Genomic DNA, 22,704 nt, shown 5'->3' with positions numbered 1-22,704 from the left:
TGGTGGGTAAGGATTTCTTTCCTCAGGAGGCATGTGATGCCAGCTTTATCTATTAATTTCTTAGGGTTTACAAAATACTGTGATTTGTCTTGCCTACTCCACAAAATGGGAATCCCACAGGTTAAGTTAGGAATCTACTGTATGCTTCTGAAAAGTCTGTTTTAGGACTTAGCTGGCTTTTATTAGAGAGCTGGTATTTTTTGGCCAGTCAGGGCAAGAGATCTTGAGTTAATATCTGTTTATTATTTGACTTATGCTGGTTATCAAGTTTTTACTCTTAGCTTTCAGTGAACTAGTTCTTTATGGTATTTTATGTAAAATTGTTCTCTGTTAATGAACATCTAGACTGTTTCCACTTTGATCCTTAAAGAGTTTGGATCAAAATGGAGCTGATGTGGTTCAGGAGATTTGTGGAAAAGACTCTGAGTGTCTTTTGTTTTACAGGCTTCTTTCATCTCATAATGTGTTACCCCAATCACATATCCATACAAGTGGGTCTCTGGATATTTCTCGAAAATGGGAAAAGAAGAATAAAATTGTTTATCCTCCACAGTTGCCTGGAGAACCTCGGAGACCAGCAGTAAGTTTGTGGGTAGAAATAATCTCTTGGGTTGCCTGGGTGGCTCAGTCATTTGGGCATCCAGCTCTTGGTTTCAGCTCAGGTCAATCTCGTGGTTGTGGGATTGAGTCTGCATGGTGCAGCGTGGTACAGAGTCTGCTTCAGAGTCTTTCTCCCTTTCCCTCTACCTTCTCTTCCTCGAGCGCATGCCTTCTCTCTCTAAAAGAAATGAAATCTTTTTTTTTTTTTTAAGAAATTATCTCTTAGAGCACTTACTCTTACGTGGCTAGCATTGATTTATTGTCCTACGTGAAGAAAGGGAAAAAATACACCACAATTTGTGTGATCATTAGATTGATGCAGAGGACGTTCTATATTTATCTTCTTGGAGTTTTTAAAGATCGTCTGTGTTTTACTTGTTTGTCTTGACTTAACCCTCTGTTTGGGGGCCTTAACTCTGTAACTAAGTTAATAGCTTGAGACATTGGGCTCTCTGCTGCATATTGGCTGTGCTAGCTTCTAGGAGGCCACTGGCAAGGCCAGTGGGATCTCTGCAAGCCCTAAGCTGAAGAAATGAGGGCAGTTTCTGCCTCTACTCTGGCTTCCCCAAAGCCCTAGGGGTGCAGTCCTTAGAGGAGAGGGTCTACAGATACCATATTTGAATTCTATTACTTTAACATCTGGAAAGTTAAACTAGTTGAAACTGTCATCTTGCTTCCCAGTCTAAGCACCCATGACCCTGGTACAAGCCTTTTCAAGAAATGGTTCATTTTGCTTTACACAGTAGATCTGTTCCAACAGTTCTGTGTAAGCCAGATGCTATTTTGCGATGCATTTGGACTGCTGACCATTTTAAAAGCAGCCTGTGTGATTGCTTCTTTTGTAAAGCAAGCAACCTCCCTCTACTTTAGCTGTTTTGACTATTCAATTTTCACATATTGGACTTACCCAGAGTGGAGCACACCTTTACAGGGCTGTGGTTGACGCTGGGTAGACATCTGCATCTGTGTTGTGTGTGTGGTGTGGCTGACCAGTAGGTGAGTATTCCTGCGTGTGTGAGTGAAGCCACTCCCAGGCTGGTGCTCTCCTCCTGTGCCCGGTGACTGCCCAGTGGCAGCTCCAGCTGCCCTTCACTCCCACCTGCTGCCAAAGTCCCTGTGCTAATGGGATTACAAATACAAAAAGTGGAAAAAATTTTTTCGTAAACTTTGTTTTATATTAAAAAAAATCCATTAAGTCTGTGTGTGTTCAACATGAGGTCCTGCCTCTGTGGCTGTGTTTGAAAAAATAAAGTTTTATTAGAATAAAAAAAAATAGCTTGAGACATACTGACAGATTTTGACCCTTAAGAGGCTTGCTAATGCATTATTGGTAGTGAACCATGAGGAGTTGGCAAAGATGACTTAAATCCTTGACTATGTTTAAAATTGTATATTTGGTTTTCCAAAGTCTTAAATTTGAATATAGACACACTTAGTTGTGATTTTTTTGTCTAGTTTGAATTTAATCATTGGATTCCTTTCAGAGATACTGAGGTTTTGTTTTGTTTTTTTAAAGATTTTATTTATTTATTTGACAGATGGAGATCACAAGTAGGCAGAGAAGCAGGCAGAGAGAGAGGAGGAAGCAGGCTCCCCGCTGAGCAGAGAGCCTGATGTGGGGCTCCATCCCAGGACCCTGGGATCATGACCTGAGCTGAAGGCAGAGGCTTTAACCCACTGAGCCACCGAGGCTCCCCAGAGATACTGAGTTTTATCTCATTTTTAGCTGCTTGGAATTCTTGTACCCTCTCCAAACTGCTTGTGAGTGCTCTAGTTTGAGATACAAGACTAATTTCTAGCTTAATGTGAATTTGCTGTAGAATACAAAGGCATCTGTTAAAAAGCTTAAACAAGTAATGCTAGCCATAAACAAGATGGAAGCATTTGAATCCTTAAGAAAATAAATTGTGCTTCAAAATAGAATAATTAATCAATTAATAACTTATTAATACATTCAGTGGTGTTAATTATAAATCATTCACTTCAGAAAACATCTTTTAAAGGCCTTTGGGATTTAAGGCTGGCGTATAATCAGTATCATCTAAGTAATGTCATTTGCTTAGTTTTTATATGGATTTGACAGCTTGCCTTTCATTAGGATTCAATTTGTAAGTATTGGTCTGAGTTAGTACAGTTTTATGTTTTCTTTTTTTTTTTTCTTATTTAGGGAGTTAATTTATTGATTTAAAGAGCTCCCCCGTCATTGGGGGAATAGAGATGCTAATAGTTTAAACAAATAACTTTCTAACTTTCATATTTTATTTTTCCATCAGAACTTAAAAATTAGATTTGTGACAGAATGTGTGCTGTTAGGTATTAATTCCATTTTATAATTAACCAAAGTTTAGGAAAAGTTACACATTTCTACAAATATAAATAAAATATTTCCTATTACTATTTTTTTAAGTTTTTTTTTTTTTTTTTTTTTTGGACACAGAGATAGAGAGTACACGTAGGCAGAGCAGCAGGCAGAGGTAGAAGGAGAAGCAACCTTTCCCCGGAGCAGGGAGCCGGATGCGGGGCTGGATCCCAGGACCCTGAGACCACGATCTGAGCTGAAGGAGCCACCCAACCGACTAAGCCACCCAGGCGCCCCATGAAAAATATTTATTATTAACGAGCTTTCTTTATTTCTTGCTTGAGCTCTTTGAACTTAGATATTAATTGAGAAAGAAATCATAACATTTGACAAGTCCAGAATCTAAAAGCAAACTTTTGAATTTATAGTACTAGTCTTTTTGAATATTAAACTAAGTGCACTTCAGGATAAATTTCTAGTGGCAAAATTCAGGTAGTTAACAGTAGATCACAGATTTTGTTTGTGTGAATAATCCTTTTGGGAACAAACTGACTTTTAGAAAATACTTTAACATTTTCTGACTTTAAATAGTGCTTGTTAAATTGACTTGGTACATCATTTATACCTTTTACGATTGAAATATTAATGCCTTTCATTAAATACTAGCTTAAAAATGGAGTAGTTTGCACACCTAGCCACATGGTTCTTATACTGTCATTATGTGCAGTGTGACCTTGCCAATCTGCTAACTGCAAACATTTTAAAAATTAGTTTTATCTCTAATTTAGAAGGGGGTCAGACAGGGGCGCCTGGGTGGCTCAGTGGTTAAATGTCCAGCACTTGGTTTCGGCTCAGGTAATGACTTCAGGGATGTGAGATTGAGCCCAGAAGTAGACTTTGCCCTCAGAAGTTGTCTGCTTAAGATTCTCTCTCCCCCTCTGCCCCTCTTCATGATTTGTGCTCTCTGTCTCATGAATAAATAAAATCTTAGAAAAAAAATCAGGAGGAGTCAGGTAATATTTACCATTCTAACTCATTCTGATTTTTAGCATTGAAATATACAGTTAAAGTGGAGTGGATCAGGGGCGCCTGGGTGGCTTAGTTGGTTAAGCATCTGCCTTTGGCTCAGGTCCTGACCCCAGGGTCCTGGAATTGAGCCCCACATTGGGGTCCCTGTTTGTCGGGGACCTGCTTCTCCCTTTCCCTTTGTCTCTTCCTGCTTATGTTCTTTCTCTCATTTCTCTCTCAAGTAAATAAATAAAATCTTTAAAAAAGAAGGACAGTGGATCAGTCATGAGTAAATCTATAGCAGTAAGTTAAAATGAATGTCACCAGTTTAGGTATGTTTTAGGCCATTCCTATTATCTTTAAGATTATTTTCCCAACTTAGCTAGCCCCAATTTCCAAACAATATAGAATCCCATGTAGACTTTTTTTTTTTTTTTTAAGATTTTATTTATTTGTTAGAGAGAGAGAGAGAGAGAGAGCAAGCACAGGCAGACAGAGTGGCAGGCTAGAGGCAGAGGGAGAAGCAGGCTCCCTGCCGAGCAAGGAGCCCGACAGGATGCTGGGATCATGACCTGAGCCGAAGGCAGCCGCTTAACCAACTGAGCCACCCAGGCATCCCACCTAGGTAGACTTTTATCTTACCTGTGGCTTCATCATGGTGAAGAAAATGAGTCCGAGAGAAATTAAATGGCTTTATTCATAATAGTCAGCCCTTGTTAGTTTGGGCTTGGGTTTACTTTTGCAATATCTATGAAGAAAGCTATGTTAAATAAACTAAAAATATAGTGAGCCTATATCAAAACTGTTTGAACAGCCCTTTCAGTAGGAGGCATGTTTTTAATTTATGGATTGACATACTGATAGTAAGTCATACTTATAAGTCATGTGAATCCCATAAGGCCCTAGTTTGGATTCTTACTAGGTGACACTCTTTTCCCCTGAAGATTTTATTTATTTATTTATTTATTTGACTGACAGAGATCACAAGTAGGCAGAGAGGCAGACAGAGAGAGAGGGGATGTGGGGCTCCATCCCAGGACCCTGAGATCATGACCTGAGCTGAAGGCAGAGACTTTAACCCACTGAGTTAAAGTCTAGGCACCCCTAGGTGACACTTTTTTTTTTGAGAGAGAGTGTGGGAGTGGGGAGGTGGGGTAGGGGAAGGGGCAGAGAGAGGAGAGAGAATCTCAAGCAGGCTCCACGCCAAGCACAGAGCCCCATATGAGGCTCAGTCTTCTGACACTAAGATAGTGACCTGAGCTGAAATCACAAATTGGACACTTAACTGACTGAGCCACCCAAGCTCATTAGGTCATTAGTGTCATTAGGTGACACTTTTTTTTTTTTTAAATTATTGGAGTTATTATATGCTTTTTAAAATAAGTTTCTTTAAAGGTTACTTTACTGGTTTAGACATTTCATAATTTAGGCTTAATTTTATTTCATTTGAATTACTACCTTGCATATTGTATCCTAACTTTATCTAATTTATTGTATAAGTTGGTTAATAGTGACATTTAACTGGATTTCTTGACCTCCAGCTCTGCCACTTGATTGATTTGCTATGACAGGTTTGTCTGGTTTATCTTTAGAAAATGCCTTTAGACATTGCACCTGCCTAAAGGAAATGTTGAGCTTTTTTGTTTTAAAAGAGTATGATTGGATAACTTTCTTCTTTTTGGGTAAATACTTGATTCCTTTTTTCCCCATGCGCCTTCCAGGAGTACAATATCTTTTTTACAGAATTTGAAGATAATCATATACAGTTTATGTTTGGAGGTAGCCCATCTTGGGAAACCAAGAATTGAAGGGTTTCTATATAAAAGATTTTATTGTGTATATTAATTTTTGCAGATGAATATTATCAGTCATGACAGTTCTTCTTTCTTCTCCAGTGCTCCCTTGGACACTTTATTGCTGAAAACGTAATTGGGCTGTTGCTACAGTTTTCAGCCTGTCAGCTTCTATTGCAACTGAAGTGAAATCTGCTACATATTAAAAGATGGCCACTTGAGAAACTGCTGTTTCTAAGGCATTTGAGAATTTTCAGCAGGAGTCAGAATGTTAGAAAGTTCTGAGGTCTCTTTGCTATTGTTTGCCATGACAAATGTTTTCTAATTGTTTTAAAGGGGTGATATGGTGTAGTGGAAGGAATGTGGGTTTTATAATCATGGGGAAACTTTAAAGATACACTTGTCAGACATTGTGTTAGAGACTTCATATACTTCTGGTATGGCACTTTGACTTCCAGCTTTGTCTCTCACAAACTTTGTGGTCTTAGATAAGTCATTTGATTTTTCTGATTTTTTATTTCTGGTTTTTACTTTGTGAAAGGATTATTATTATTATTTTTAATTTAAATCCAATTAGCCAACATACAGTACATCATTAGTTTTTGATAAGATGTTCAATGATTTTTTTTTAAAGATGTGTTTATTTATTTGAGGGAAAGTAGGAGAGTGAGTGACCAGAGGAGGGAGGAAGAACAGGGAGAGAGAGAGAATCTCAAGCAGACTTTGCACTGAGTGTGGAGCCGAGCATGGGACTCCATCCCACCCTTGAGATCATGACCTGAGCTGAAACCAAGAGTCTGGTGCTTGAGCCACCCAGGTGCCCCTATAAAAGGATCATAAAGTGTTTTCTTTCCCAACTCTAGAGTTAGATCAAATGAGATAATCGGCTTGAAAAGTACTCTGTTAACTGTAAATTGTATAATCGATGATTGATTAAAAAAATGAAATGGGATGTCCTTACTACTCTAAATAGAAGATAATAAAAACTGGCATTTACTAGGATCTTACCAGGTACTAGGCACTGCAAAATGCTTTCTTTACATAGATTATTTTCTTTAATTCTCAGTGTATTTTTATGAGGTTGGTATTATTATCTTCATTTCAAGGAAGAGGAAACTTAGGCAGAGAGGTTAAAGAGCTTGGGTTCTGTAGCCAGTAGATGAGAGAATTAGAATTTAGACCCAGGCTGTCTGATTCTAGGACCTGTGCTCTTGACCAAATATCTCAGTGTCTGTGAAACCAGTTATTTTGTCCATTTCACCATATTCTCTTATTTTCCCCACTGAAAGGAAACTTTTTTTCTTGTACCTTTTCTTTTGTTCTTTTATCTAGCTTAATGTTTTCATTTAGATCTTTTATTATTCCTCTGGATAGAAATGTTGCAAATATTGGCACCAAGTAGCCATTTTCACTGCCTTAATGATCTTTTTAACATAATGAGACTTGGGAAAAATACAACTTAGTGTTTTTATTTCTTGTGGCAGCATTTTCATTAGGCATAAAAAGTTAAAGGTTTATTAACAGTGTACGTTACTGTTACTTTGATAAATTTGCTAACTTTTCTTTTTTTTTTTCTTTTCCCTATTTGCAAGGAAATCTACCATTGTCGAAGGCAAATAAAATACAGCAAAGATAAGATGTGGTATTTGGCAAAATTGGTAAGCCAAAATGACATTACCATATAATACTTAAGAAATAAGAAGCTATGAATTCTCCCCCAGGATTTAAAAAACTGAAAAAATTTGTCCTGATTTCTCCAAAAAGTGAGGAATATAATTACATGTTTAGACAGTTGGTAGGTAATCCACAAATGATTGCTCAGAGATGAGTGATTTTGCTTAATTTTTACCTTTCTTCTGAGAAACCGAATCACATTGGATACATAGATATTTAGCCCAAAAGCATCAGGAATCTGTAAGCCAAGAGAATCTAGGAAGCAAGCTCATTTATCTTAAAAGTTAATTCAACCTATTTCAAAACCATTGCTTTTTAAGATTTTTCCTCGGAGAATAAAACTAATCTGTGAGAGAAGACAAAGCCCCAGATAAATAAAATACACTTATCCTGTAGAAGATGACTTTCACACCTAATGTGGTGCTCGCCGCTCTGTGATTTCTGTTATGTCTGCTCTCTCAGTATTACTAAAACATTTATAATCGAGGTGTTAGGGTTATAATATTTAAGTTTGATTTTTGACTTAAAGAGGGTGGCATCCCTTCTCAAACTTGTTTTCTTCTTCTCTGCCTATGTTTTGTTAGCTATTTTTATTCTAATTTTTAAAATCGTGCCCCCTCCACTTTTATTGAGATATAATTGACATATAACTAGTTAACTATTCTTAGAAGTTGTTTGTATTATGTAAGTCTTTTCTTCTCATTGCAAAGGGAGATTTGATTTTGTAAACTAATTTATCTTTTCTTGTCTGTTACCCTTTAATTCTAGATACGAGGAATGTCCATTGACCAGGCTTTGGCTCAACTAGAATTCAATGACAAAAAGGGGGCCCAGATAATTAAAGAGGTAAATTAAGATATGTGGGGAAGGAGTGCATAGCTGTCTTGCTGGTGTTAGTAAGCTTAGCCTAAATCCTGAACTCCTTGGTGTAAATGCATAGTTCATATAATACAGATTCAGGGCACTCAGTTTTATTAGTGTCCTTGTACCTTAGGAATGTTGTACCTTAAATATTTTTTTTTTTTTTCTGGAGATGCTTTTATTTGCACCAGACATTCATTCATTTTTTACTGTATCTGTATGATAAATCTTTGTTTTAGTGATTTGGGACTTGATAGATTTTTTTAGAAGATTGATTTTTTGTTTGTTTTGGCCAGTTCCATAACTGAGAGCGTATGATTTTATACGTAATTGGATGGAAAGAGCACTTTTTGGGACTCAGGAGACCTATTCTTGTCTTTTCTGTGACAGTTTCTAATGTGATGATGGGCAAAGCACTTAACCTGTCTGGTTCCATTTTTCTTATTTGTAAACTGGGTGGAATTGGATTAAAAGATTTCTGAAGACCCTTCCATCTCTGAATGTACCTGAATGTAGCTGAATCAGTTTGTGCAAATGTGCTAATGGCATTTGTGCTGACTCATTTTAGACACATGGCATTTGTTGGTTTGTTTTTTTGTTTTCTGTTGAGGTTCAGTCATGTTGATTTTTCCAAGAACCAGTTATTGGTTTCTTTGATCTGTTCTATTATTTTTTTAGTTTCTGTATCATTTGTTTCTGCTCTGATTTCTATTATCCCCTTCCTTCTGTTGGCTTTAGTCATTGTTTGTTCTTTTTCTAACTCCTTTAGGTATAAGGTTAAGTTGTTTATTGGGGATTTTTCTTGCTTCTTGAGGTAGGCCTATATTGCTATATACTTTTCTCTGAAGACTGCTTTTGCTGCATCCCAAAGTTTTTGGACTGTTGTGTGTTCATTTTCATTTCTCTCCCTGTGTTTTTTAAATTTCTTCTTTGATTTTCTGATTGACCCATTCATTGTTTAGTAGCATGTTGTTTAACTTCCACGTATTTGTGGTCTTTCCAAATCTTTTCTTGTGGTTGACTTCTAGTTTCATAGTGTTACAGTCTTTAGAAAAGGTGCATGGTATGATTTCAGTCTTTTTCGTTTGTTGAGACCTGTTTTGTGACCTCATATATGATCTGTTCTTGGAGAATGTTCCATGTGCACTTGAAAAGAATGTATATTTTGCTGCTTTAAGATGGAGTGTTTGGAATGTACCTGTGAAGTCCATCTATTCTAGTGTGTCATCCAAAACTGTTTTTCCATGTTGATTTTCTGTTTAAATGATCTATCCATTGGTGTAAGAGGGCTGTTAAAGTCTCCTAGTATTATTGTATTATTATCCATTGGTTTTTTTATGTTTGTTATTAATTGTTTTGTGTGTTTGGGTGCTCCCATATTCAGTCCATAAATATTTACAATTGTTATATCTTCTTGTTGGATGGATTGTGATTATATAATGCCTTTGTTTGTCTCTTTTTATAGTCTTTGTTTTAAATTCCAGTTTGTCCAATAGAAGAATTGCTACTCTGGCTTTCTTTTGAAATTCATTTGTGTGATAATTGTTTCTCCACCCCTCATTTTCTTCTTCTTTTCTTTCTTTTTTTAAAGATTTTACTTATTTGACAGAAGAGAGATCGCAAGTAGGAAGAGAGGCAGGCAGAGAGAGGGGGAGAAGCAGGCTCCCCGCTGAGCAGAGAGCCCAATAGAGGGCTCAATCCCAGGACCCTGAGATCATGACCTGAGGCTTAACCCACAGAGCCACCCAGGTGCCCTCACCCTTCACTTTCAACTGCAGATGTTTTTAGGACTAAAATGGGTCTCTTGTAGGCAGCATATAAATGGGATTTTTTTTTTTTTAATCCATTCTGACACTCTGTCTTTGATTGGAGCGTTTAGTCCATTTATATTCAAAGTAATAATTTATTCTTTCTTTCTTTCTTTCTTTTTTTTTAAAGATTTTATTTATTTATTTGACAGAGAGAGATCACAAGTAGGCATAGAGGCAGGCAGAGAGAGAGAGAGAGAGAGAGAGGAGGAAGCAGGCTCCCTGCCGAGCAGAGAGCCCATAATTTATTCTTTTAAAGTAATTATTGATAAATGTATATTTATTGCTATTTTATTACTTGTTTTGTTGTTGTTTCTGGAGATTTTCTCTGATCCTTTCTTGCTTTGTTACTTCTGATCTTTCCTTTGCACTCAAAGAGTCCCCTTTACTATTTTTTGCAGGGCTCGTTTAGTGGTCATGAACTCCTTTAGTTTTTGTTTGTTTGGGAACCTGTCTCTCCTATTTTGAATGATACCCTTGCTGGATAGGGTATTCCTGGCTAAAGATTTTTCTTATGCAGCACATCGAATATATCATGTCATTCTCTTCTGGCTTGCTAAGTTTCTGTTGAGATCTCCAGCTAACCTTATGGGTTTTCCCATGTAGGTTAAGGGCTTCTTTTGTCCCGCTGCTTTTGACATTTTTTTCTTTATCACTATATTTTGTGAATTAAATTATAATATGTGTTGGTATTGGCCACCTTTTGTTGACTTTCATCAACAAATCAACGGATCTGGACGTCTGTTTCCTTCTCCAGATAAAGGAGGTTTTCTGTTGTCATTTCTTTTCTTTTCTTTTTTTTAAAGATTATTTATTTATTTATTTGACAGAGATAGATCACAAGTAGGCAGAGAGGCAGGCAGAGAGAGAGAGAGAGGAGGAAGCAGGCTCCCTGCTGAGCAGAGAGCCCGATGCGGGACTTGATCCCAGGACCCTGAGATCATGACCGAAGGCAGCGGCTTAACCCACTGAGCCACCCAGGCGCCCCTGCTGTCATTTCTTGAAGTAAATTTTCTTCCCCCTCTTTTTTCTTTTCTCCTGGGACTTCTACAATATGAATGTTACTATGTTCGATGAAGTTTCCGAGTTCCCTAAGTTGGTTCTCATGTCCTGTAATTATGCTTTTTTTCTTTTGTTCAGGTTCATTATTTTCCATTGTTTTGTCTTCTATGTCACTAATTCATTTCTCTGATTTTTCCAGCCTGCTGTTCATTGCATCAAGCCTGTTTCCAATCTCCTTTATCTTCTTCATCTCTGATTTTTTTTTTTTTAACTCTTATCTCTGTGCTACAGGTCTCATTGATATCTTCCATTCTTTCTTCAAGTGCAGCGGGTTTCCTTATGATCGTTGTTTTAAATTCTTTGTCAGGCATGTTACTTACATCTGTTTTGCTTAGATCTCTGGCTATGGCCTTATCTAGTTCTTTCATTTGGAATAAATTCCTCCATCTTGAATTCTGTTTAGTTCTCTGGTTTCTTATGTGTAAGAAAAGCTAGTTATGTCTCCTGTTCCTAAAAGTAATGACTTTATGAAGAAGAGATGAAGTAGTGCCCATGGCTTGGTGCTTCAGGGAGTGTCTTTGGTGTGTGCTTTGTGTCTTCTTCTGTTGTGCTCTGGCTGTCCTAGTCTTTGGGTCTTCTGCAGAGGTTCTCCTTGCCTGTTGTGGGCAGTGTTTGGTCCCTTGCCTGAATGTGGCAAGTTTTGACTAGATGTGCTCAGATCTGCTTGTGAAATGAGACGTGTCACAATCTCCACTGGAACTAAGTCCCTGCAAAACAGGGAGACATGGTGTAGACAGGGGTTTGTATTGGTCTTCTGGGGGAAGGGCTTGCCCCACTGGGTCTGAGGCAAGCTTCACTGAGAGGGGCAGTCCCACCAGATCACAGGGGGTTGAAGCTTGGTGGAGGCAAATTAGGCCGTCATTGTTGGTGCTGAGTGCTTCCCTGAGGTGGTTCTGATTTTGTCCTGAGGGTTGGGGAGGGAAATGGCACTACCCACTCCTTTGTTCACAGATTTTTCTATGAATGCTGCCTCTCAGGGAAGTGCTCTGAGAAGAGTGAATAATCTCCCCACTGTGTGCCCCGGGTGCTCTTGAGATCATTATTTCCATCATGTCTTCCCCTGGGTTGTTTACCTGCCTTCTCTCCAGGGATGGTACAGTACCCTCTGGGGTCTATTCCCAGCCAACCCTGATGACCATTAAAACTCCAGGCATTAAGCCCCACTGTTTGTAAGAACTCACAGAATTCAGCCCCTCTTGTTTTCCAAGCCAGTGGCTGTGGGGAAACATTCTTGTGCATTCCCATGTACTCTTCTCTCACTCTTATTTGCAGCAATGGCTCCCTCTCCTCTGCAGCACCTGTAATCCATTTCTCCCCTAAATCATGTCCCTGCACTTCTTACGTTCCTCAGTGTGGATACATGATGTTTTTATTTCAAAATGCTGGGTTGAGGACATCTGGGGATATCAGCAGTATTTTCTCCATATCAGTTAGTTCTCACTTAAAATGAGATCTTTTTAGTTTAGTAGTTCAGCAGTTGAGATCGATTGGTTCAGACTTCAAGGGGTTCCATTGTAATGCCTATATTTAATGTAGTTCAGAATGCAATGATTAAGTATTTTTGTGTGTGTACTCAGCTTTGTATTGCATTATCTTTAAATGAGTGAAAGATCTAGGTTTTGATTTTTTTAAAGATTTATGTATTTATTTGAGAGAGAGAGAGAGAGAGAGAGAGAAATAGAGCCCTTGCGTATATGAGCGAGCAAGGGGAGTGGCAGAGGGAGAAAGAATCCCAAGCAGACTCTGCTGAGCACCGAGTCTCCTGAGATCTCATGACCCTGAGATCATGACCTAAGCTGAAATCAAGAGTTGTTGCCTAACCAGCTAAGCCACCCAGGCGCCCCATGGTTTCTGTTATTTTTAAAAATGTGTTCTGGATGGGGTGCCTGGGTGGCTCAGTGGGTTAAGCCTCTGCCTTTGGCTCAGGTCATGATCTCAGGGTCCTAGGATGGAGCCCCGCATCTGGCTCTCCTCAGCAGAGCTTGCTTCCAGCTTTCTCTCTGCCTGCCTCTCTGCCTACTTGTGATTTCTCTGTCAAATAAATAAAATCTTAAAAAAAAAAAAAAAGTGTTCTGGAGCAGGTTAACTTAATTAAAAATTGTAAATTTAATAATTCTTAAGATTTTCAAGTATGATTTTCTCTACTTGTTTGATGTTTAATGGTTATTTTGGATCCAAAGTTTAAGAATTTTCCATATGATTTAACTCTTAAGCTTCTTGAACTTTTTGACAATCTCTGACTCAGAGGCATAATGCTTATCACCAACAGTACTGCTATCAGTGCTGCTGTTTCCTCTTTTCCAGCTCATACATTCCATTGTACACTTAGCAGGATGGACCGTGTTGTCTGCATTTGCGGTTCTTGTCTGAAGAAGGAAAGCTCAATGTATCCCTTCTCCTTAGTACTGTTATCATTTAATATTCTTTTTTTTAAATTGGCTATAAAACAGAGGCATGTGATTAGCGATCATATTATAGAGATAACAGTAAGAGATGAGAAATTTAATTCCATTTTAGTTCAGGGTCAGCCTATCAATGCCTGTCTTTCCTTTGTTTAAGGTTCTCTTAGAAGCACAAGATATGGCAGTGAGAGACCACAATGTGGAATTCAGATCCAATTTATATATAGGTAAGATGTTTAATATTCTTAGCATTGGGAAATGTCTTCCAATAGTGAGGCTGAGTTCATTATCTAACAATAGTCTTTGATACCTAACTATTTAGGACTGGGTTTGCCAGTGAAAATTGCTGGTAATAGCTTATTCTTCCGCCTTCAGCATGCTAATGTTAGTCTATTACAAATGGTAATAACCTCACTGCTTTATTGTTACCTGTCCTGTAATGTGAATGAGACCATGAAACTTATTGCCAATAATTACTTAATAATGGGTACCAAGATGATGGTACATGGAGTGGTCCTTTAATCATGATAAAACGAGGGCGCCTGGGTGGCTCAGTGGGTTAAAGCCTCTGCCTTTGGCTCAGGTCATGATCCCAGGATCCTGGGATCGAGCCCCGCATCGGGCTCTCTGCTCAGCGGGGAGCCTGCTTCCTCCTCTCTCTCTCTCTGTCTGCCTCTCTGCCTACTTGTGATCTCCGTCTGTCAAATAAATAAATAAAATCTTTAAAAAAAAAATCATGATAAAACGAAGAAGGAACAGAACTGACTATTTATTTATTTAAAAGATTTTTATTTATTTATTTGGGTGAGAGAGGGAGAGCAGAGAGAGAGAGCAGAGGGGGAGAGTAAGAGGGAGAAGCAGACTTCCCGCTGAGCAGAGTCTGACCTGGGACTCTATCCCAGGACCCTGAGGTCACGACTTGAGCGGAAGGCAGACACTAAATGACTGAGCCACCCAGGCTCCCCAGAGTAATTTTTTAAAAAATAAATTCTTTGTCAATCCTGAAGGAGGTAAATAAAGAATCACAGGTGGATTTTAAAGAGTATTTATTTATGATGGGCCAAGCCAGGTGCCTAATCCATAAAGGTGTCCCATAATTTAACCTTCCAATCACCAGAATGGGAAATCTGTTGAATTGTAAAACCCAAGGCTCAGATGATCCAGATGTGTTTGGTTCCCTTTGTTACCACATTCTGAAGCATTATCTCAGGTTTTGTGTACTTGTTCCATATCAAATTAAATTAATGTAAGTGAAAATGCTTTGGGGAGCATGATGCACCATACAAATGTGAGGGATTTTTTTTGTCGCATACCTTCGTACAGCTCTTTCTAGAAAGAGATGAATGCTTATTACAAAGCTTATTACAAAGCTCCCTTGCCCTCCTCTCAGCACCAGAGTGAAGCGAAGCGGTGAGTGGAGTTGCTGTTTTCCTCTCACTTCAGCAGCAATTACTCCTAACCTCAGCAATTTTGTAATCAAACAGTAATGTTGATGTCGAAGCAAAATTTTCGCAGTCTGCCAAACCTATGTGTAAGGAGAACTGAAGATAGTTTAAATTGAAGATAGGGGTTACTGCTACTCTCCAAATAGAGGGAAAAAAGCTGAATCATTATGGGAGAAATTAGTTGTACATTATGATTTTTTAACAATTAGGGTAAAAACAAATCATCTAATTTTCTGTTTTGTTGCAATTCCACCTTACTGGAGATGTTTATTCTGGTGAAGTTAAAATCTTAACCTCAGCTCACCTGGAATTGATGCTGGCAACCACACCTACTCCTGAAATTCAAATGAGTTATGATTTTCAACTGAAATATCTTATTTTAAAGCTGAATGTTGTATAACTGATGATATTCTGATACATGAATAGATATAGAGAGAAATCAAAATGGCATCTCAGAAGATGCAGGGCCATAGTAGTTACTCATAAGCCTTTTCTTCTGAGAATAGCATGAATAAATAATGCAGGGAGGGCCCAGAATCACTTGTAAGAGATGAAATGGATGAAGAGCAAGACCATTTGCTTAAAACCTCTTGGTGATTTTTCCTGCTTTATGACTGCATATCAAATCCGACTTAATTACTTTTATTCATTTCCATAGGAATATGGTCTTCTTAGCTGACAGACAAACTTTGTAATGGAACTCAGATACAAATGAAATAGAATTTGTCTTTAAATCCTTTTCAGTAATTTTAGTAAAGTGAGAAAAGGTGAGGAGCTTAATCTTGTCTTCCCAAATGAAGCAAAGTCCTCAAAAGTAAACTTAACCAGTCCTACGTGAATGGGCCTTTAATTCATCCGTCTCCTTATGCATGTTTCTGCTGAAAAATCTCTACTGTACCTGTGCCCTTTTTTCATCTAGTTTTGTGTAAAAATCTCTTCTCGAGTAGGGCTGATAAATTTTGATTTGTCTTAAGATTGTAAAAACTCATTTGCTAAGTATTTTGCTGCCTAATTCTTTTATGAAGGTAAAAGAGAGGAGTACCCTTAGGAAGATGAAGTATCTTACCGTGACGTGTCAGTCATTTTATCTTTGGTTTTGTCAAACTGTCCTCATAAGAATCATGTGAGGTTCTTAGTAAAAAAAAATATATACAGATTCCCAGGATACACCGCAGACCCACTGGGTCTGAAACCTCAGGGGAGAGGCTTGGAGAGCTATTTGTTGAATGAAAATCCCAGTGATTTGTACCATAAAATACAAGAAAATGATTTTTCTCATCGTATTCTTGGAAAAGGCCTAGACATTTCATTCCATGGATAAATGTCTTCTAGAGTTTTGAAAGAGTAGTCACTTGTTGGCTACGATTTCAGCTCAGCAGTGGCTCCTCAGTCTCTTGACATAAGTAAGTATAGGCTTTTTAAGGGAAGTGGTTTTTTGGTAGTGTGTGTCTCATTATATGGTAATTCCTTCAAATGCCTGTCATCAGTCTAAAGTTAATACCTGGTGTAGCATAACCACAGATTTTGAAAATTCATTTCCTTTTCAAACTTATAATGATGACTAATGGCACTGTGAATAGACCTTAACAAGTGGACATGGACTAATAAAATGTCACTGCTTAGTGATTCATGGTATCTAAAGTGATTTACTTTAGGGAAAGTGATTGACTGACTTTGTAAATCAGTCTTCTGGGCGAAGAGTGATGAAGGGGGAAGAGGGTTTCCAATTTTAAAATGTCAAGATTCACATTTACCTAGTATATGTGTATATACATATACTAGTATATAGAAAATATTGACAGTATTTTAAATATTCTTGATACCTATGGGGCATCATCTTTAGATGAGCATTATCTTGGGCATAATTTTTTTTTTTTTAAGATTTCATTCATTTATTTGAGAGAGATTGAGTGAGAAAGAGCACAAGCAGGGGGAGTGGGAGAGTGAGAAGCAGCCTCTCTGCTGAGCAGGGAGTTGGCATAATCTATAGGCTGTTCCCATTTCTGAGGGGTCTTAATGTTTTTTCTCTGATTCAGAAAGTTTTTGAGTACCTTCCACGTGCATACTGTCCATACAGTTAGGTGATGGTGTATCTTATTAAAGCAACTTAAGACATTTAGTTTATATAGTTTTGTTCTTTGACAGTACTAGTCCTTTGGAAGGATCTATAAATTGTGTTTCTGTGTTGGAACAAATGATACATGTCACTAGTACTATATGTACTTGGAAAACTTTGAAACTTTATTTTAGAATTTGAGCAAATTTATCAGATAGCTATACTGAAAAAATATTAATTAGCAGAGGTTGTAATTTTCAAAATCATTACTATTCCTTGTTGTATATGAACTTTAGGGGAAATATAAAAGACATACAAAAGTTTGGTTGAAGAAGTGACTTTCACAGATTAGCCATGAACAGTCAGATAAGGTAGCATATGGTTTGAGACCAAAAAGAGTAATAATGGTAAATAGTAGGAGTAGAGAAAAGGAGGGCAGTATTGGTTAGAAAAGTGATGGTAATTTTCTAGAAGAGTTTAGCTTTTGAAGATAAGTGTTTGGGTATCCGAAAGAGAAAGATTTTCAGAGTGGAGTAAGCACAGGAGCTAAGGCACATAGGTTGGAATGAGCAGTAATTGTGTGGTCCAGTGAATAGAATAGTTGAAGGAAGCAGAGGGTTGACCTTGAGTAGATAAAACTGAAAGGTGTATTGGGCCTAGATCCAGAGGGCTGAGCATGGCAGGTTGTGGAATTTGGTTCACATGATAGTGAAGAGGATGCACAGAAAGTTTTGGGGTCGGAGATTTACGTTACTAAGGCAATGTTTTAAGACTATTAACTCTAAAGCAGAGATTTTTAAATTGTGCTGTGGGCAAGGGTGCAGCCCAGGGTGGAGCCTGGCACCCGGCAGGAACTTAGAAATATTTGGTGAGTGAGTGAATGGCACAGTTTTGGATCTCTCCCCACTCATGTTTCGGTTAGAATAGAGCCACAGCACGGTGGGCTTCTATTTATTGTTTCATTTTCATTGAAATGGTTCTATATAAATGCACTTAAACTCCTCACATACAGAATTCGTAAAAGAGACTGGAGGAGGGTAGACCAGAAACCAATTTGCAAACTAGACTTCTAAGTCCTGATTTCATTCTGACCTCATGGTGGCTGTGTTGCACATTACCATTACAGTGTATTAAAGAATCCTGGTGGTTCAGAAGAATTGACATAAGAAAATGTGGCATTATGTGCTCCAAGATAAGCACATGGTATTTCATGGCTTTATGATGAAATCATGACTGGCAATTAGCAGTTATTGAAGTTTGCTCTTACTTATTTGGGGGAGATGGAAAATGGTGGTTAACACAGACCCTGGTAGGCCGATCATTGTGCTTGGATAGGTTATGTGATACTGCATAGTTAGCTAATTCAGATACTATTTTCACTGGAGTAGTGTTCCTTTTCCTCAGGCTATTTGGAAATGGGGCTCAAATTGAGTAGAGTTGCAATTTTGGATAGAAGCAGCCATTGTGTTTGTAAAATGCCTTTTAGAGGATTTCTACACTTTTTCTAGTGTCATTGTGCTTATTTGTGGGTTTCTTCCTGACAGGTGGATCCAGAGGAACTAATGGTACTTCATTCTAAAGTGATTTGTGTAATTTGGCCTTTTCTTTGGTAATTCCTCAAACACATTTCTTTACTGCCCAGTGATGAAGTTGGTGTAAGGACAGGTGCTCTTTCCTTATCTCACAGAGGCCCTAGGCAATTTTCTTAACCACTCTCATCCTTAGTTTTCTCTCTGGTCAAGCTAGGATGGTTCTGCCGAATCCCATTTCACGAGAGGACTGTAGTTAGAGGGTTATCAAGCGTATACTTTGACACTGTCCCTGTATTTATAAAGTTATTTCACAGTAAGAATATAAGAATGGTGAGTATTGAAGTGGATTATTTTGATATGTCTTCTATAGGTTTTGGCTTTTTAAAAGGCTTTATTAACTCAAGGAGTAACTGACTGAGTAAACTCAGAAAACAGCAGAAGGTGGATATTCCTCTGATTCACTGTGGGTGAAAATTGGTGAATAGATTTCTTCTTAACTAGTATTTGAAATTTTTTTTTTAATTTTACAGGGTCAGACTTTGATGCGCAGAATTGGGGAGGGGAGATGAGGGAGCAGTTGTGATGTGGGAGTTCCTAAAACTGGCCATAAATCAGAGTTACTGGGGGAAGAGGATTGGTGTTTGTTCAAAGGTAGTTTCCAAGGTACACCCCAAATACAGTAAATTAGAATCTTCAGAGATGGGGTTTCAGCAGCTGCATTTAAAATATGTTTCATAGGTTAGTCTGATGTAGCCAGAGGACCAGCATTTGGGAACTTTTGGTTCCAGGGGCCTTCTCACCATAGTTGGAATGAAATAAAAACTCCTTACCTCAGCCTTTAGGGCTCTTGGTAACCTTGTCTTCACCACTGATTTCTTTCCCCTGTTTGTACCACTCTTTGCCTTGTTTACTGTGCTTTCGCAGGGTGGTATTCTTTCTGTTTCTAAAACAAGTCAGCACACCAGTTAGAATGGCTAAAATTAACAAGTCGGGAAATGACAGATGTTGGCAAGGATGCAGAGAAAGGAGAACCCTCTTACACTGCTGGTGGGAATGCAAACTGGTGCAGCCACTCTGGAAAACAGTATGGAGTAGTTTGTCAAAAAGCTAAAAATAGGGACGCCTCGGTGGCTCGGTGGATTAAAGCCTTTGCCTTCAGCTCAGCTCATGATCTCAGGGTCCTGGGATCGAGCCCCACATCGGGCTCTCTGCTCAGCGGCGAGCCTGCTTCCCCCCTCTCACTCTGCCTGCCTCTCTGCCTGCTTGTGATCTCTCTCTGTCAAATAAATAAATAAAATCTTAAAAAAAAAAAAAAAAGCTAAAAATAGAGCTACCCTAGACTCAGCAGTTGCACTACCATGTATTTATCCAGAGAATACAAAGATAGGGATTTGAAGGGGCACCTGTACCCCAGTGTTACAGCAGCAGTGTTGACAATAGTCAAACTATGGAAATATCTCAGATGTCCATCAACAAATGAATAGATAAAGAAAAAATATATATATATATACATATATACAATGCCATTTTTATTCAGCCATCAAAATGAAATCTTACCATTTGCAATGACATGGATGGAACTAGGGGGTATTGTGCTAAGCAAAATGAGTCAAAGAAAGACAAGTATCACATGATTTCATTCTTATGTGGAATTTAAGAAATAAAACAGAGGAACATAGAGGAAGGGAAGGAAGAATAAGATGAAAACAGAGAGGGAGACAGCCATGAGAGACTCTTAACTGTAGGGAACAAACTGAGGGTTGCGGAGGGGAGGTGGGTGGTGGATAGGGTAACGGGGGAGATGGGCATTAAGGAGCGCACGTGATGTAATACACACTGAGTGTTATATGCAAATGATTAATCACTGAATTCTGCCTCTAAAACTAATAATATACTATATGTTAATTAAATCAAATTTAAATAAAAAATAAAACAAGCCAAGCACATTAGATATTAGATATTAAATAAAAAATTAAGCCCACCATTGCGTCTTTGCATTTGCTTTTCCCTCTACCTGGAATACCATGCCCGTAGATATTTGCATGGATTCTGGTCTTAGTTAGATTGAATGTCTCCTCCTCAGAGATGCTTTTTAGTTAGATCGAATGTCTCTTCCTCACAGATGCTTCTTTTTTTTTTTTTTTTTTAAAGATTTTATTTATTTATTTGACAGACAGAGATCACAAGTAGGCAGAGAGGCAGGCAGAGAGAGAGAGGGAAGCAGGCTCCCTGCTGAGCAGAGAGCCCTATGTGGGACTCGATCCCAGGATCCTGAGATCATGACCTGAGGAGAAGGCAAAGGGTTTAACCCACTGAGCCACTCAGGCACCCCCTCAGAGATGCTTCTTGACACCCACTGGTCTGATGTTGCCTCCAGCACCCCATCAGTCTCTCTCACATCACTGTTTAAAGATTTTTTTTTTAAGTTTATTTATGACAGGGACAGAGAGTGAGAGAGGGAACACAAGCACAGGGAGCTGGAGAGGGAGAAGCAGGCTCCCTGCTGAGCCCAATGGGGTGCAAGCCCAGGGCACTGGGATCATGACCTGAGCTGAAGGCAGACACTTAAGTACCCAGCCACCTAGGTGCCCCTCCCACATCACAGTTTAATTCATGGTACTTGTCACTAACTGGAATGATCATGTTTATTTTTTTTTTCCTCTAGAATGTACACTGTGTGGAGGCAAGACCCTGGCTAGTCTTGTTCACTCTTTTCTCTCCACACCTAGAATAGAGGCTGGTCCTTAATAAGCACTCCAGAGATACTTGTTTTGAGACCGATCTGCTCTCATCCGCCAGCGAACTCATGGAGTCTTAGAATCCGGTCAAGGAAAGGACAGATACTGCTCAGGTGATGAGCTATAGTCTTGGGGATGCAGTCATTTCCTGTAACTCTCTCTGTCTTCCCTGTCTAGCTGAGTCGACGTCAGGGCGAGGCCAGTACCTGAAACGTATCCGATACCATGGCAGAGGTCGCTTCGGGATCATGGAGAAGGTTTTTTGCCATTATTTTGTGAAGTTGGTGGAAGGTCCCCCACCTCCACGTGAGGCACCGAAGACGGCAGTCACCCACGCCAAAGAGTATATTCAGGAGCTCCGCAACCGGACGATTATTCACACTCTGTGATGGGCTTTCAGACTCCGCAGTGTATCTATTTTGCCATTTATTTCTTATCAACCAGAAATTAAAGACAAATGCTTTTTATGGTTTGTACTGAGTTAGTGCAATATGAAGTAAAAGTGCTAATTTTATATGAATATTTATAAGGCTTTGCCCGTCCCTTTTGAACCTTTGGGTTTATTTATGCATTTGCAACTTGGAAGGGGAAATCAGCTTTAAACAGTATAATTCAGAAGGCTTTTCTGAGTACCTTTGGAAGGGGATGTAAGCTTGCCACCTGCAGGTGGCAGTGTCGATACTGGCGTTGAGTAGAATGTTGCAGAGTAAGAAAGCTTGTCCTTGTTTCCTTTGATTTTTTTCTTGAGACTGGGGAGGTGGTGGTGGAGGTGAGCATAGATACATGTATTTTAGGGCATTCTGTAGTTGCGTTTTTGCTTTCACTGTTGGCATAGGCCAATGGGTAAGGCATTCTGTATTTTCCTTTACTGTTTTAGCAGTAACTTAGAATTACAGAAGTTTATTAGATACATTAATCTAGAACTCCAAGAACCCTTTAACTGAGAAAGTTTTCTTCTAGTTAAATAAAGACTGTTTTCATGTCTCCTTCCAACAATGCTTTCTATTGTTTGGATATCTTGTTCTGGATTGATTTATTTTTCAGTGAATTCAATTACTGAGAGAATTGAACCAGTCTGAGGGTTGCATTCTAAAATAAGACAGTAGGTGGCACTCACTTACCTCTTATTAACAAAATTGTTAGTATTAGAGTGTATGTTCCCCGCGCTTGCTGGCTCTCATTGATAAGGAGGGTTTTCACTGACAAGAAGCATTTGGTCCACAGCCCTAGTCCAGTGTTACTCAAACTTTGGTATATAGAGGAAGAACCTGGGGTACTTTGCTTGTTAATGCAGACTTCTGGGTCTCGCCCCCATGATTCTGATTCACCAGGTCTTGTGAGGGGTGAGTATCAGAAGTCTGTATTTTAAAAACAATGAGGACTTCTTGATGGTTCTGTTTATAGGGAACCACACTTGAGAATACTC

At 38.7% G+C, this 22,704-nt stretch overlaps 1 protein-coding gene across 1 annotated transcript in view; it reads left to right on the top strand.

Moving 5' to 3' along the window:
- MRPL22 (mitochondrial ribosomal protein L22) overlaps positions 1-22,274 on the top strand; it is a 29,770-nt gene extending 7,496 nt beyond the window's left edge. Inside the window, exons 3-7 of the mRNA XM_044230723.1 lie at positions 445-580; positions 7,293-7,358; positions 8,143-8,220; positions 13,665-13,734; positions 21,456-22,274. Coding sequence (XP_044086658.1) covers positions 445-580; positions 7,293-7,358; positions 8,143-8,220; positions 13,665-13,734; positions 21,456-21,667 — 562 coding nt within the window. The 3' untranslated portion in view covers positions 21,668-22,274. The remainder of the gene's footprint in view (positions 1-444; positions 581-7,292; positions 7,359-8,142; positions 8,221-13,664; positions 13,735-21,455) is intronic.
- The last annotated feature ends 430 nt before the right edge of the window (positions 22,275-22,704 follow it).

Source organism: Neovison vison, chromosome 1, assembly GCF_020171115.1.
Source record: "Neovison vison isolate M4711 chromosome 1, ASM_NN_V1, whole genome shotgun sequence".
In the NCBI taxonomy this organism is placed as follows: Eukaryota; Metazoa; Chordata; class Mammalia; order Carnivora; family Mustelidae; genus Neogale; species Neogale vison.
Note: the sequence above shows the minus strand (reverse complement) of the source record. Positions and strands in the feature narration are given on the sequence as shown.